The following is a 12,268-nucleotide window of genomic DNA, read 5'->3' on the forward strand; positions in this document are numbered from 1 at the left end:
TTGGATTTTTAAATGCAGGCGGAGGAATTTAATGTGAAATGCTGGTGATAGAGAGCTGCTAAAGGTTGTTTGGAAAATACCCATCCCATTTGAGTCCCTGCATATGTGGGTGTGTATGGGTAGGTAGAAGGTGGGAGGGAAAGGATAAAGCTTCCCAGCAGCCAAGAAGCATCTCTTCCTCCTTTAATCACCTTAGCCAGTGGAGATCAGTGGGGCCATCGAGGAGGAGTTCACTGTGGCCCGACTCTACATCAGCAAAATCAAATCAGAAGTCAAGTCTGTGGTCAAGCGGTGCCGGCAGCTGGAGAACCTCCAGGTGGAATGTCACCGCAAGATGGAAGTGACTGGGCGGGAGCTCTCATCCTGCCAGCTCCTTATCTCTCAGGTGAGTGCCTAAGTTTGAGAACCTTCAGATGCCATGGGAGAAAGAAGGCTACTCTGGGGTTATGGCTAAAACTCCTAACACCCACCTTTATGTCAAAGTTCTGGGGTCAAGTGAAATCAAGGACAGAAAAGCTGGGGTGGCAGGGGTGCAGATCAGGGCCAAAAAAGTAAAGGCTCAAGGCGGGTACTGCCCCCTGAGCCACGGGAGCTAAAGGAAGAGCCCCATAGGAATGGCCCCCAACCCTGCACCCTCATGGGAAGTATAGCAGGAGGGAGGGCTGGGAGGAGAGCTGGAGTTGGAGATCTGTGTGGCCTGGGTTTGTGTCCTTTGCTCCATCTTCTTCCTCTCACCAACTTTCTCCCACCAGCACGAGGCCAAGATCCGCTCGCTTACGGAATACATGCAGAGTGTGGAGCTAAAGAAGCGGCACCTGGAAGAGTCCTATGACTCCTTGAGCGATGAGCTGGCCAAGCTCCAGGCCCAGGGTGAGGCCTTCTTTTACCTCCATCCCACCGTCCAGGGCAGAAAAGTCAGAAACATCAAAATAAATCACCCCAATAATCACTCACTCAAAGCATTAGCTTGAAATCATGGATGCCAACTCATGTTAGCCAAGATTTTGCATGTAGCTCATTTTACATGAACCATACACCCTTGTTCTCTGTTCCTGCTATATCAAATTGGACAGTCCTAACACAGAAGAACATCCCTGTGGGTCCATTCCCAGCCCTGCCTGGAGTTCTGGTCACAACGTGAAGTTCTTTCTGAAAGAGGTAGGTTTGATGTCAGCTGTCTCCCCCTCTTTCCCTTAGAAACTGTGCATGAAGTGGCCCTGAAGGACAAGGAGCCCGACACCCAGGATGCAGATGAAGTGAAGGTGAATGGGGAAGGTGTCAGGGACAACTGGGGTCTGATGTGGTGAAAGCTGTTCTGGCCCTCACAGAGCTTGTTGCTGGGAGTCTGGCCTTTGAGCTTGGGGTGGGGTTGTTTGCAGAAGGCTCTGGAGCTGCAGATGGAAAGTCACCGGGAGGCCCATCACCGGCAGCTGGCCCGGCTCCGGGATGAGATCAACGAGAAGCAGAAGACCATTGATGAGCTCAAAGAGTAAGGGTTCCAAAGGGTGACTCCAGCCCCTCCCGGGTCCTGTCACCTTGCTGTATTGACTCACATGTCCCCTCTGGATCTGCTTCTTTAACATCCGTGTGGCATTCCCTCAACAATGCCACAGCTTTGTAGCCCCACCTCAGGAGATACATGGAATAAGGACTAGTCCCTATCCTTGAGGGTCCCAGGATTAGAGAGGTCAGGGTTCCTGGCTCTATTATGGAAACAGTGGCCTGAGTCTGCCTCTGGTATCTGAAGGTGGACACATCAATTCTAACTGGACTCACTCGTTCAAAAAGGAAGAAGTTTGAAGAGCTGGCCTTCCCTTCCCCCTCATTAACATCTTTCTCCCCCATCTCCATTACCTTCTGATGCTCTGTAGCCTAAATCAGAAGCTCCAGTTAGAGCTAGAGAAGCTTCAGGCTGACTACGAGAAGCTGAAGAGCGAAGAACACGAGAAGAGCACCAAGCTGCAGGAGCTGACGTGAGTGGCATGGATTTGTCTGTAAGCCCACAGCCTTGTAGGCTCAGAACTGCAAACTCAGACACGCTTGCAGAGGCAGGACACACATGCAGACATGATAGGGTGACTCATGGGAAAAATATGATGAGGTAGGGATGGGACCAAAAGGACACTCTCAGCAATGACTGCCGTTGAGTATTGACCAGTATGGAAGGAGGTTTACGATGTTCTAGTCAGTGTAAAAACAGGTTACAAAACCATATGCATGGTATGATCCCATAAAAATGTATACATGGATATGTAGGCATAGAAAAAAGAGTCTGGAAAGGTGGACACCAGAAGGTTAATGTTGGTTTGATCTGTAAATAGTAGAATCATAGGCTTTTTATAAAAACTCATCTTATGTCTCTCTTTAAAATTCTTTTCTAATTTTTGCACAGTAAACATGAGTAACTTGTGTAATAAATAATAATAGGCTGGGTGCGATGGCTCACACTTATAATCTCAGCACTTTGGGAGGCCAAAGCAGGTGGACTGCTTGAGCTCAGTAGTTCGAGACCAGCCTGGGCAACATGGCAAAACCCTGTCTCTACTAAAAATTAAAAAATTAGCTGGGCATGGTGGCATACGTCTGTGGTCCCAGATGCTTGGAGGCTGAGGTGGGAAGGATCCCTTGAGCCCAGGAGGTTGAGGCTTCAGTGAGCCCTGATTGTGCCACTGTACTCTACCTAGCCTAGGTAACAGAATGAGACCCTGTTTCAAAAAATAACAATAATAGTAATACTTAAATGGAGATGAAAGTAATAGAGGAAGAGGCAGGAGGAAGGAGAGTCCTGAGGGATCTTTCCATTTCCCTTATTTCTCTTGCTACAGATTTCTGTACGAGCGACATGAGCAGTCCAAGCAGGACCTCAAGGGTCTGGAGGAAACAGTTGTGAGTGGTTCCCTTCTCCCTTCTGTGCCAAATTCACAGGACTGGGGAGTGGGGAGGCTACATTTCTTCCTAATCCTATTCCTCCTGCCCTTTTGCAGCCATTCTGTAGCATAATCAAGACACATTTTTTCCTAAAGGATAAGTGACTCACTTGATTATAGAAACTGGAGGTTCCTATAATTCTGGAGGAATAGGACAGACCTGGTATCTGGCTATTCCCAATTTTTCATCATTCTTTCCAGGCCCGGGAACTCCAGACCCTCCACAACCTTCGCAAGCTGTTCGTTCAAGACGTCACGACTCGAGTCAAGAAAGTGAGTGTTGTCCTTGGGGTCTTATCAGCCCCCACATCCTCCTCCCATCCTTAGGTTTCTCCCGCCCCTGTTGCCCCCATGGGGCTGGCTTGGCCTGGTCTTGGTGGGACCTGTTTGGCCTCAGGACAGCCACGTCTTTCCTTCTATCTGTTCTCAGAGTGCAGAAATGGAGCCCGAAGACAGTGGGGGGATTCACTCCCAAAAGCAGAAGATTTCCTTTCTTGAGAACAACCTGGAACAGCTTACAAAGGTTCACAAACAGGTAACAGTCTGCTGAAGGAGTGAAGAGAAGTTTTGAGGCCAGGTACCTAGCATACCAAATCCTGAGAGGCCCCTTGGATTCAGGAAAATCTAGTTGCATGTTTTCCTTACTGTTCGCTTTTACTTTCCGTACTAATCCCTTCTTTATACAATATTTGGTCCACTTGTATCTTGTTCTTTGTTTCATGCCCGTATTCCCTTCTCAAAGTTTCTAACCCACCTCTGCTCAAAGTGGAATTCCCCAGGCCTACCTTGGAGGGAGAGGTTGAAACTAACAGAGGCATGGGCTGTAACTATACAGGAGGGAGACTGGTCAGACGTTACCCAGAGATGGAAGGCAGGGAGATGAGAAGAAGCAAGGGAGTTGGGCTTCTCTCGTGGAGAGAACTCCATCTGTCTAGGTCTGTGGCGGGCATGCAGGGACATTAAATGATGTCCCTGGCTAGGCACAGTGGTGCATGCCTGTAGTCCCAGCGCTTCAGGAAGCCGAGGCGGGTGGATCACTTGAGCAGAGGAGTACAAGACCAGCCTGGGCAACATGGCGAAACCCCATCTCTACAAAGAATACAAAAATTAGCTGGATGTGGTGGCGCACACCCATAGTCCCAGCTACTTGGGAGGCTGAGGTAGGGCAATTGCTTGAGCCCAGGAAGTAGAGGCTGCAGTGAGCTGTGATCATGCCACTGCACTCCAGCCTAGGTGACAGAGTGAGACCGTGTTTCAATTAAAAAAAAAATGATGTCCCTAAGATGGCCCAACCAGCCCCTGGTTGGGGCCCCAGTCAAAACTCCTGTGTATTAAGTTGCTGCCTCTCTGTCCCCCTCCTTGCTGCTGCGGTTCCTTAGGTGGATGACTGGGTTTCAAAGGTATGGGGTGGGGAGGCAGAAGGGCAGTCCAAAGGAGTCAGGACAGGAAATGTTTGGTGCGTGCTGGGTAGGGGCACTCTCCCTAGCACTAAATATCTGAGCCTTGAGGACAGGCTCAGCAGGCTGTCAACTGGTCCTTTTAACTAATTCATAAAATAAACCCTAACCTATACTTCATTCCTTTCCTTTCAAATCTACCTTAAGATTTCATTTAAACTTACATTCTCACTAGCCTAGCACTTAAACTTCTTTTCCTCCCAGTATAATGCCCAGCCTATATAGTAAATATTCAGTACTTTTTTTTTTCTTAATGAATCCCAAACCTGTGCCCAGTGATAATGTACAAAGTTTATTTTATTTAGGCCTGCAGAGGGCTTTGCTACGATTTTATTTCCTTTGTTTATTATGAAACTGAGTAACAAAATTATAGAAAAGTTGAAAGGCAGATAGGAAACATTTGAAATCAATTCTGCCATTCGATTTTCATTCCCGCATTCACTTTCCCTCTCTGTCCAAATCCATATTATGTTGCTTAAAACACACACACACACGCGTGTGCTACTCTGGGCCTCTCTGCCTATGGGAAAGCCCTGCTCTATGGAGCAAGCCCCAAAAAAATTTCCGTGAAAAAACACAACCACACACTGTTTCCTTTATCTTCATTGAAGCCTCTGCCTCTGTTCAAAGTCCCAAAAAACAAAAATGACTCACCTATAGGATAAATAGAGGACTCACTACAATTTCCTACCTCAACAGACACAAGAGTAAAAAGGAAAAGGAGATAAAAACTCCTCAGTTACCAGAATCTTAACAGCCAGGACTATAGCCCTATATTAATTAAGCTAAAGTATTGTCACAGCAAAACATTGCTTATACTCCATAAATTGTCCAAATGGAAACTGCATGGAAGGGTTTCTAGCTTGTCCCCTTGAGCCCCCAGTGTTCCCCGCTATGCTGATTTACCCGCTGTCTTCCAAGGCCCTGCTCCTTTTGCAAGCTGTAGTGCCCCCAGTCATTGTGTGGAAACTGTAAAAAGATCAGGTAGTCTTTTCTGGCTGCAAGGTGGTTGCTACCAGGCTCTAGCTTAATTTCACGGGGGAGGGATAACCCAGGAAGTCCTTGAATGTGAAGGTAATGAGTGCAAATGTTTGTGAGACCTCAAACATTTTCTTTCCTTCCTACGGGGCGGGCTCTGCCTGTCTGTATGTGTATGTCAGGGGCTTCTGAATTCCAGCTTCTGCTCCTGCTCTGCACTGCACCTGCCATGCACAGATTCTCCTCAATGCCACAGCCACCAAACTGCTACTGTGCCCTTGCTGCCCCACCCTTTGCATGCCCACAAAAGCCCTCTCTGGGGAAGGGGGTCCCTCATCCCCATGGCCGCCCTGGGGCTATTGATCTGGCACATGCTGGGAGATGTGGGGGAAACCAGATGGAGACGGGACAAGGCGCTGTCACAAGAGTTCTGGGCTGCAGTGGAGATGGCAGGTTTTACTGCCTAGAAAATTATATAACTTTTAAATGCCTGACCACCCACCCTTCGCTCTGGGAGAAGGAATGAGCTGGACAGAACAGTCCATTACATAAAGGCAATGAGGCCTTTTGAGGAAATAACATGGTCTCCATCTTCTCTGACCCCTGATTTTTCTTTATTCTTTCTCCTCACCCCTGTCCCCTACACTCGTCTGGGTGACTGTCTTGCGTCACTTGCCTTCCTTTCCACTTCTTCCCTTTGGCTTGCCCCATAGCTGGTACGTGACAATGCAGATCTGCGTTGTGAGCTTCCTAAATTGGAAAAACGACTTAGGGCTACGGCTGAGAGAGTTAAGGCCCTGGAGGGTGCACTGAAGGAGGCCAAGGAGGGCGCCATGAAGGACAAGCGCCGGTACCAGCAGGAGGTGGACCGCATCAAGGAGGCCGTTCGCTACAAGAGCTCGGGCAAACGGGGCCATTCTGCCCAGATTGGTGAGTAGGTGTTAGCAGGCAAGGTGGGAGTATCTCCTGAAGCAAATTTAGCAAATTGCTAATTGCCAAGCAACTAGATTATTGCTTCTTACCTACCCCTAGCCTCATCCCACTTCCCCCCAAAAAGTAAAAAAATGATTATGTTACAAGCAACTCAGTTCAACCCCAGCTAAATGACCTCAGGGACCAGGGCAAATGCAGGGTCATAGCCTCCTCGTGGTTGTTTTCTTTCTTTATTGCAGCCAAACCTGTCCGGCCTGGACACTACCCAGCATCCTCACCCACCAACCCCTATGGCACCCGGAGCCCTGAGTGCATCAGTTACACCAACAGCCTCTTCCAGAACTACCAGAATCTCTACCTGCAGGCCACACCCAGCTCCACCTCAGATATGTAGTGAGTGACCACACGTGTGGGTTGGAGTCCCAGCCAAGGCTCACTGGACCCTAGAAGGCATAGGGTGGGGTCAGTTATTGGTTGTGGCTTAATTATTTTCCTAAACCCTTTCTCAACTTCATGCCTATGATTAGAAGGTAGGTGTCTGCCCTCCCAGCCTGTGGCCATGTTTGTTGTCCTCTGCTCTCTGGGGATGGGGAGGGCTGAGCAGCTCTATAGCTGAGGATGAGTGTGGATTAGTGGTCCTCAGACTAGTGGAGGGTGGGTGTCAGAGGCTGCCTCTTTCCTCTGCTCCATCCAGCTTTGCAAACTCCTGTACCGGCAGTGGAGCCACATCTTCTGGCGGCCCCTTGGCTTCCTACCAGAAGGCCAACATGGACAATGGTGAGTGAAAAAGATGTGTAATCCCGCCTTTGGGGTCCTCAGGGCAAGTTGAGAGGCATAAAAGTAAGTGACCTTAGTCTACAAAAAACACTGACTGAAACTTTCTGGTGTGCCAAGGCTTCAAATTAAAAAAAAAATACACATGTGGTGGCATGCACCTGTAGTCCTAGCTACTTGGGAAGTTGAGATAGGAGGATTGCTTGAGCTCAGGAGCTTAAGGCTGAAGTGCACTGTGAATACACCTGTGAACAGCCACTGCACTCAGCCTGGGCAACATAATAAAGCCCCATCTCTAAAATAATAATAATAACACATATGAAAAAAAAGTGACCCTGTACCTATAGCCTGAGCACTGCTCAGCCCTTTAGGTCTCAGGCTGCCTCGGAGTGGATTCCTCCTATTACCGTGCCAATCCCAGCCCCTACCTTCCAGTCCCCTTTTCCTCTCCTTTGTGAGGGGCTGGGGAGACTTTTTCTCAAACAAAATAATGATGTAGCTTGGGATAACTAAGGAGAAAGTGTCACAGCTTATCTTTTTCTCTAAGGGATTAAGATGGCAGAGGGTTTGCGAAAACTGTTTCTAACACCCAATCTCCTTTTTTCTTCTTCTAATCCTGTGTTCTCAATGATGATCTCTTCAGGAAATGCCACAGATATCAATGACAATAGGTATAACAGTCCCCACTACCCCTGGGTTCTCTGGGTGGGACCAGAAGAAATGATTAAATTTCCCTTGTGCCCCACTTGGAGGTTCCTGGAGCCTTTGGGGAAGGAGGAGGGAGTGAGACTCATTCTTTTCATCACTGTGTTGTCCAGGAGATCCAGTCATTCCCCTGCCTCAGTGCAGAATATCTCCCCTCCTCCAATCCCATCTGTGGCTTCTCCCTATTCCAGTGATAAGGTCTGGACGAAAACAACGTGGGCATCTGACGACTGGGTTTCTCTCCTACCTTTGGAAGCCTTGTGACATTGGACAAGTCATTTACGTCCCTCTGGCCTTGAGTTTCCCTGTATTTCTGTAAAACACAAATAGTCCCTGCCCTTTGTGATCTCACAGGGAAAACACAAATAGTCCCTGCCCTTTGTGATCTCACAGGGACGCTCTCAGAGCAGAGTAACCATGATGACAGGAATACTTTGATTTCTATGGAGCTGATCATGGTGGGTCTCTTCCTCCAGGAGTGACCTGCCGTGTGGCTATGAGGCTGAGGACCAGGCCAAGCTTTTCCCTCTCCACCAAGAGACAGCAGCCAGCTAATCTCCCACACCCACGGCTGCATACCTGCACTTTCAGGTAGCGTCGGGCTGCTTCCTCAGACCAGCCTCAGGTTGCTTCCCTTCTTGCTGACAGCCTCTTTGGTTTTCCTGCTGCTGCTTCTTTTTTTTTTTTTAATCACCTCAAAACTTTTACTATGTAGCTACCCCTCAACTCCTGCTTTCCTCTGCTGGGGGCTACGCCTGTGCTGCCCCATGTAATCCGGACACTGAACTCCCGTGCCCCCTTTTGCTTTCCCTTAGGCTACAGTGGTAACCACAGTACTGTCTTTCTGCCACTAGGGGTCACTGTCACACGTCCAGAGAAGGGAGCTTGGCCGCTGTAGATTAGAGCCACACAGGGGTGATAGACCGCAGATCTATCAGGAGACCCTAGGGGGCAATCTCAACCCCACCTCTTCCTCCACCCTGAAATAATTTTGGATGGATAGGTGTTTTTGGAACTAAGACATCTCTAGTTAAGGCGATGTTTGCTTCACGCCTGCACCTGTGTCCCACCCTTCTCCCATCTGTATATACCACCAGTAAGCTTTAGGAAACACCCCACGAAATCAGTCAGCGCTCCCCTCCCATCTTGCTCAGTGGAGGTGGAAAAGCCCCTGTTTTTCCTCCTCTGTCCCCAGGTGCTCTCCTTTAGCAGCACAGGAACCTTCTTTGTTCTTGTGTGTCACTGGGTTTCTCACCAAGGTTGCTTTAGGGCCCAGAAGTGGCACAGAGAACATGGCCAGTCTCTTACTGGGCTGCATCTAAGCTGAGCCCTCTCCAGGGGTTTCCCAGAATAGTAAACCGGGCACACACAGGCAGAAAAGCCTGAGAAGCAGAGAAGTAGGAATGCGGAAGAGGAGTTGGGGAGGCCTAGGGGTGGAGGTGCAAGCCTGGGTCACGGGGGGTGGTGGTAGGGGGGTCTGCTTGTTGGTATTAAAGGAACAGGACAGTAAACCAAAGTGTGTGCAGATGCCACCTGTTCCTGTTTTGTGACTGAGCTACAAGCTGGGCCCTCACACCCTCTTTCTCTTTCTTTCCCAGTTTCTAAGAGGGACTGAGGCCTCTTCTCTCAGCATGCTGCAAACCTGTGGTCTCTGATACTAACTCCCTCCCCAACCCCTGTTGTTGGACTGTACTATGTTTGATGTGTTCTCTTACTTACTCTGTATCTCTTTGTACTCTGTATCTATATATCAAAAGCTGCTGCTATGTCTCTCTTCTGTCTTATTCTCAAGTATCTATTGATGTATTTAGCAATTTCAAAGCATAGTCTACCTTCCTTATTTGGGGCAATAGGGAGGAGGGTGAATGTTTCTTCTTTCTCATCTACTCGTCTCACACTGAGTGGTGTTAGTCACTGAGTAGAGGTCACAGAGATGACAAAAGGAAAAACGGGAGCTAGAGGGTTGTGACCCTTCACACACACACACACACACACGCACACAAACATGCACACACGCATGCACACACACAAAGCCTTAAGCAGAAGAATGTCTTAGCATCATAAGACAGAGAAATAGACTCTTCCTCCCTCCTCTTTCACATATAGCACAGGGGAAGGTAAAATGGAAGGGCTGCTAATTGAGAAATATAATTTTCTTCATACACCCCTCACCTTAATCAAAGGATTCAGGTGTTACCTCTGCCCTACAAAGTCTGCCTTTTGCCTCCCTCTTCCTGTTTTCCCCTGGACTGAGAAATGGGTTGCTCAAGGGACCATTTCCCTTTTTCTTCAGGCTCCTTTTGATATTCCCTGCCCCAGAGCTCATGACCAGAACCCAGAGTTGATTTAAAATATTTTGAAAAATGGAGGAGGCAGACTGCTCCCAGCAGCCTGTCAATGGCTGCTCATCTGTCCATGGAGATGGTTACAGGCAGGTGTAGTCAAAATGATTGATTCCTTGGGTTTAGGGGTGAATAGGCTGGGAAATTTCTGAGCCTTTTTTTTTTTTTGTCACAGTGCCCTCAAGTTGAAGCGATGAGCTGGATTTCTTTCTCATTCCATACTGGGTGGCATGCTCCTCCCATCTCCACCCTTTGGTTTGGGGGCTTCCAGCTCATTGGCAAAATCTCTCTCTCTAGTTGCCTTCCTTTCAAGCTGGAGGCTGACTTTTCCCCAATATACATTTTTTTTTTCTCCACAAAGAGTTCTTTCTCTAATGTCCCCATCTGGTATTAAGTGCACTTTAAAGAAAGGGGCAGGGTGGATTTTCAAGAGGTGGGGAGCTCTAAGGCTTGACCCTGAGGGGTCTTCTCCCAGCTATTCTCAGCCCATATGCAGCACCCTCCATACTGAAGAGGACTGTTGTTTTAGTGTCAGATGATCCTTTCCTTCCACATGGTGCTAAGGTGGTTTTCTAGGTAACTGCAGGGATGGAGGTCACTAGCCAGTCCAAACCAGGAGAGAAAGTCTGGTGTCCTGATAGCCAGTCTTTTCTAGGAGGAAGACCAAGATTCTCCAGCGGCAGGGCAGCCTATCACCCAACTTCTAAGTCAGGAAAGGAAGCTGAGTGGGAATGCCAGCTGGTAAGCGCAGGCTGCACTGGCCCATGACTCCTTCAAGGAAAAGAGGCCCTGCTCCCTTTACCTGCTGAGCTCCTTTTAGCAGTTAGGGAGAACTGCAGGGGGAAAAATACCAGTGGAGTGTGGAATAAATCCAAAGCGGTGATTTTTAAATGTTTTTCAAAACAAATCTTACATAGAACCCCAATATAAAAAATAAAGTAATGCAGACCTGGGCAGTTTGCTTTTTTTTTTTTTTTTTTTTTTTTTTGGTGGAAGAAGTCTCAGCATCTCTTAGGACTGACTGTTCAAAGGCTCCTCAGCGAATGAGCCCTTGAACAGTCCTAAGGGACCCTGAGGATTCTGTGGAGTAGTTTGAAAACCATTGTTCTGAGGAAGGGGGTCCAATCTGGCTCCTCTGCACTAAAGCTGCAACTCATGGAAAAGAGGGCAACGGTGGGGTAGACAAGCCATACTGTCTCCAGACCCACTAGGGTGGAAGGAAGGTTCGTGTGGGCCTGTGGACTTAGGCTAATGTTTGCTGCCAGCAGGGCACTTAAGAATCCAGGGGGTTTTATGTAATGTTGCCACCACATGGTTCTTTTAAAAACACATAAGGAAATGTGAGGGTGTAGCGCAGATGAGGAGAGAGATGACACAGAGGGAGCAGCCTTCTCTTTAGCAAGATGTAAGGGAAATATAATTCACTTACATAAAAAAGAAACAACACACACGCAAACCCTTCACCAGAAGCTTCACACCACATCCTCCTCCTCCTCCTGCTCCCCACCTTCACCGCATCCCTTTCAGAGCCAGGGTCACTGCAAGGGGCACCTGGCCTGCCCACTCACATCTGCCAAAATGTTGCATGCCAGCGTGGAAGACAAACCAAACTGCACAACCCCCTGTGTGTATTTACTTGGTGTACATAGATATCTTTAAAATAAAATAAATTCAATGATAACTGTATGTTGTTGTAAATATTCTTTATCCCTTCCCAATCTCACTGCCTTCTTTGGATGAAATGGAACTTGATAGAATATATCCTTCCAGATGTTTTTCTATAGATTTACATAAGGCTTGCTTTTTTTCCCACTTGACAATATATCCTGGAGATCTTTGTATGTCAATATATATCAATTGACCTCGTTAAAATATAATTTTTCACATATTTATCCTACAGTTCATTCAACCAGTCTACGACTGGTGGATATCTACACTGTTTGTAATTTTTACCAAAAGCACTATCTTGTTCTTTCATTTTTTACCCAGAGCAGTCTCAGTCCTGGCATCAATTCCTTCCCACTCCAGTGTTTCACCATCTCTCCACAGCCAACAGATCAATATTCCTGTCCCAGGATCATCCACTACAATCACCCTTGCAACCCCCATTTTAAAGCATACTCCACCTCTCTTCTCTGCTCATATCTCAAAG

General features: G+C 47.9%; 1 protein-coding gene and 1 long non-coding RNA gene across 3 annotated transcripts in view; one reads left to right on the plus strand and one right to left on the minus strand.

The window, feature by feature from the left end:
- KIF5A (kinesin family member 5A) overlaps positions 1-11,797 on the plus strand; it is a 37,230-nt gene extending 25,433 nt beyond the window's left edge. The window contains 14 exon segments of one of the 2 annotated variants that reach the window (NM_001132440.1): positions 197-385; positions 753-870; positions 1,198-1,262; positions 1,380-1,489; positions 1,872-1,973; positions 2,826-2,886; positions 3,129-3,200; positions 3,358-3,462; positions 6,076-6,292; positions 6,535-6,688; positions 6,990-7,072; positions 7,713-7,740; positions 8,251-8,365; positions 9,373-9,595. In NM_001132440.1, coding sequence (NP_001125912.1) covers positions 197-385; positions 753-870; positions 1,198-1,262; positions 1,380-1,489; positions 1,872-1,973; positions 2,826-2,886; positions 3,129-3,200; positions 3,358-3,462; positions 6,076-6,292; positions 6,535-6,688; positions 6,990-7,072; positions 7,713-7,740; positions 8,251-8,329 — 1,383 coding nt within the window. In that variant the 3' untranslated portion in view covers positions 8,330-8,365; positions 9,373-9,595. 2 annotated transcript variants of the gene reach the window in all.
- LOC129049330 (uncharacterized) lies at positions 5,957-8,113 on the minus strand. Its single transcript, XR_008512369.1, has 3 exons — positions 8,022-8,113; positions 6,654-6,738; positions 5,957-6,112 (listed from the first exon to the last, which is right to left on the minus strand). It is a non-coding gene; the product is annotated as an uncharacterized LOC129049330 (long non-coding RNA).
- Positions 11,798-12,268: the final 471 nt, after the last annotated feature.

Source organism: Pongo abelii, chromosome 10 (genome assembly GCF_028885655.2).
Source record: "Pongo abelii isolate AG06213 chromosome 10, NHGRI_mPonAbe1-v2.0_pri, whole genome shotgun sequence".
Taxonomy (NCBI): domain Eukaryota; kingdom Metazoa; phylum Chordata; class Mammalia; order Primates; family Hominidae; genus Pongo; species Pongo abelii.